Genomic DNA, 955 nt, shown 5'->3' with positions numbered 1-955 from the left:
TCTCCCCCACGGGTCTGCACCCCGTGGTGAACGTGAGCCCCCTACCCTCGGCCTTCAACGTGACCTCGCCAATCATCCAGCACCCAGGGGTGCCCTACCCCCCCATCCACTACGCACAGATCCCCCCCACGTCCCTGCAGCTCATCGGCTCACATTACACAGTGCCCTACGCTGTCCCTCCTGGCTTCCTGCCTAGTCCTCTTCTGTCTCCTTCCACCAACCTCACCGCCTCTCACGTCCCCCATTTTGTGCCATATGCCTCTCTCTTCACGGAAGAAGCCGCTCCTTCCCCCCAGACTACCTCTCCTACCCATACCTTCAACAAAACCGCTCCTGCAGCCTCTCCTTCTGCCCAGCTGCAGCACCATGCTGGGACGCAGCCGTTAGACATTGCGCCAGGCAGAATTCCTGTTTATTACCAGATGTCCCACCTCCCAGCAGGGCATTCAGCGTACGAAACACCTACAGCGGGCGGAAGCCCAGAGTGTCCTCAGCAAGACAGTCAGCTGAGTTCAGAGGGAGCTGCTGCCAATGGTGGACAGAGACATCCGGAGCATCACGTGGTGAGGAGGCCCAGCGAGGCTGCAGACGCTGCCAGCAGTAAAGCTGAAGACTGTCTGCCAGGGGCTGCAGCGGGATGTGTGGTCGATGGACAGTTCCTTTCAGGTTACCAGATGCTGGGAACAGAGGTCTCTGTGCCAGCTCACAGAAGCACCCCAGACACTGACCTGGAGGTTCAGAGGGTGGTGGGGGTGTTGGCATCTCAGGATTATCACGTTCTGGCAGCCCAGAGGAAGGATGACCCGAGCCCTTTAAACCTTTGCCATCATCTCCCTGATCAGCAGGGGGAGTCAAAGGATGCGCCGAGGAGCACGGTGGAACGTGCTGCTGCCGAGAAGAGCCAGTCCAGGAGTCCGTACGTAACGGCCCCTGAAGAGCCGGTTAGACAAAGACA

General features: G+C 59.4%; 1 protein-coding gene across 1 annotated transcript in view; it reads left to right on the top strand.

Annotated features, from left to right (window-relative positions):
* Positions 1–5: 5 nt before the first annotated feature.
* ATXN1L (ataxin 1-like) overlaps positions 6–955 on the top strand; it is a gene marked incomplete at its 5' end in the record, with an annotated part of 1,944 nt that continues 994 nt past the window's right edge. The window contains 1 exon segment of the mRNA XM_010135597.1: positions 6–953. Within this exon segment, the coding sequence (XP_010133899.1) occupies positions 6–953 (948 nt within the window).

The sequence above is a fragment of the Buceros rhinoceros genome, unplaced genomic scaffold (genome assembly GCF_000710305.1).
Source record: "Buceros rhinoceros silvestris isolate BGI_N320 unplaced genomic scaffold, ASM71030v1 scaffold25414, whole genome shotgun sequence".
NCBI lineage: Eukaryota > Metazoa > Chordata > Aves > Bucerotiformes > Bucerotidae > Buceros > Buceros rhinoceros.
The sequence above is the reverse complement of the archived record's forward strand: the minus strand, read 5'-3'. Positions and strand labels throughout refer to the sequence as shown.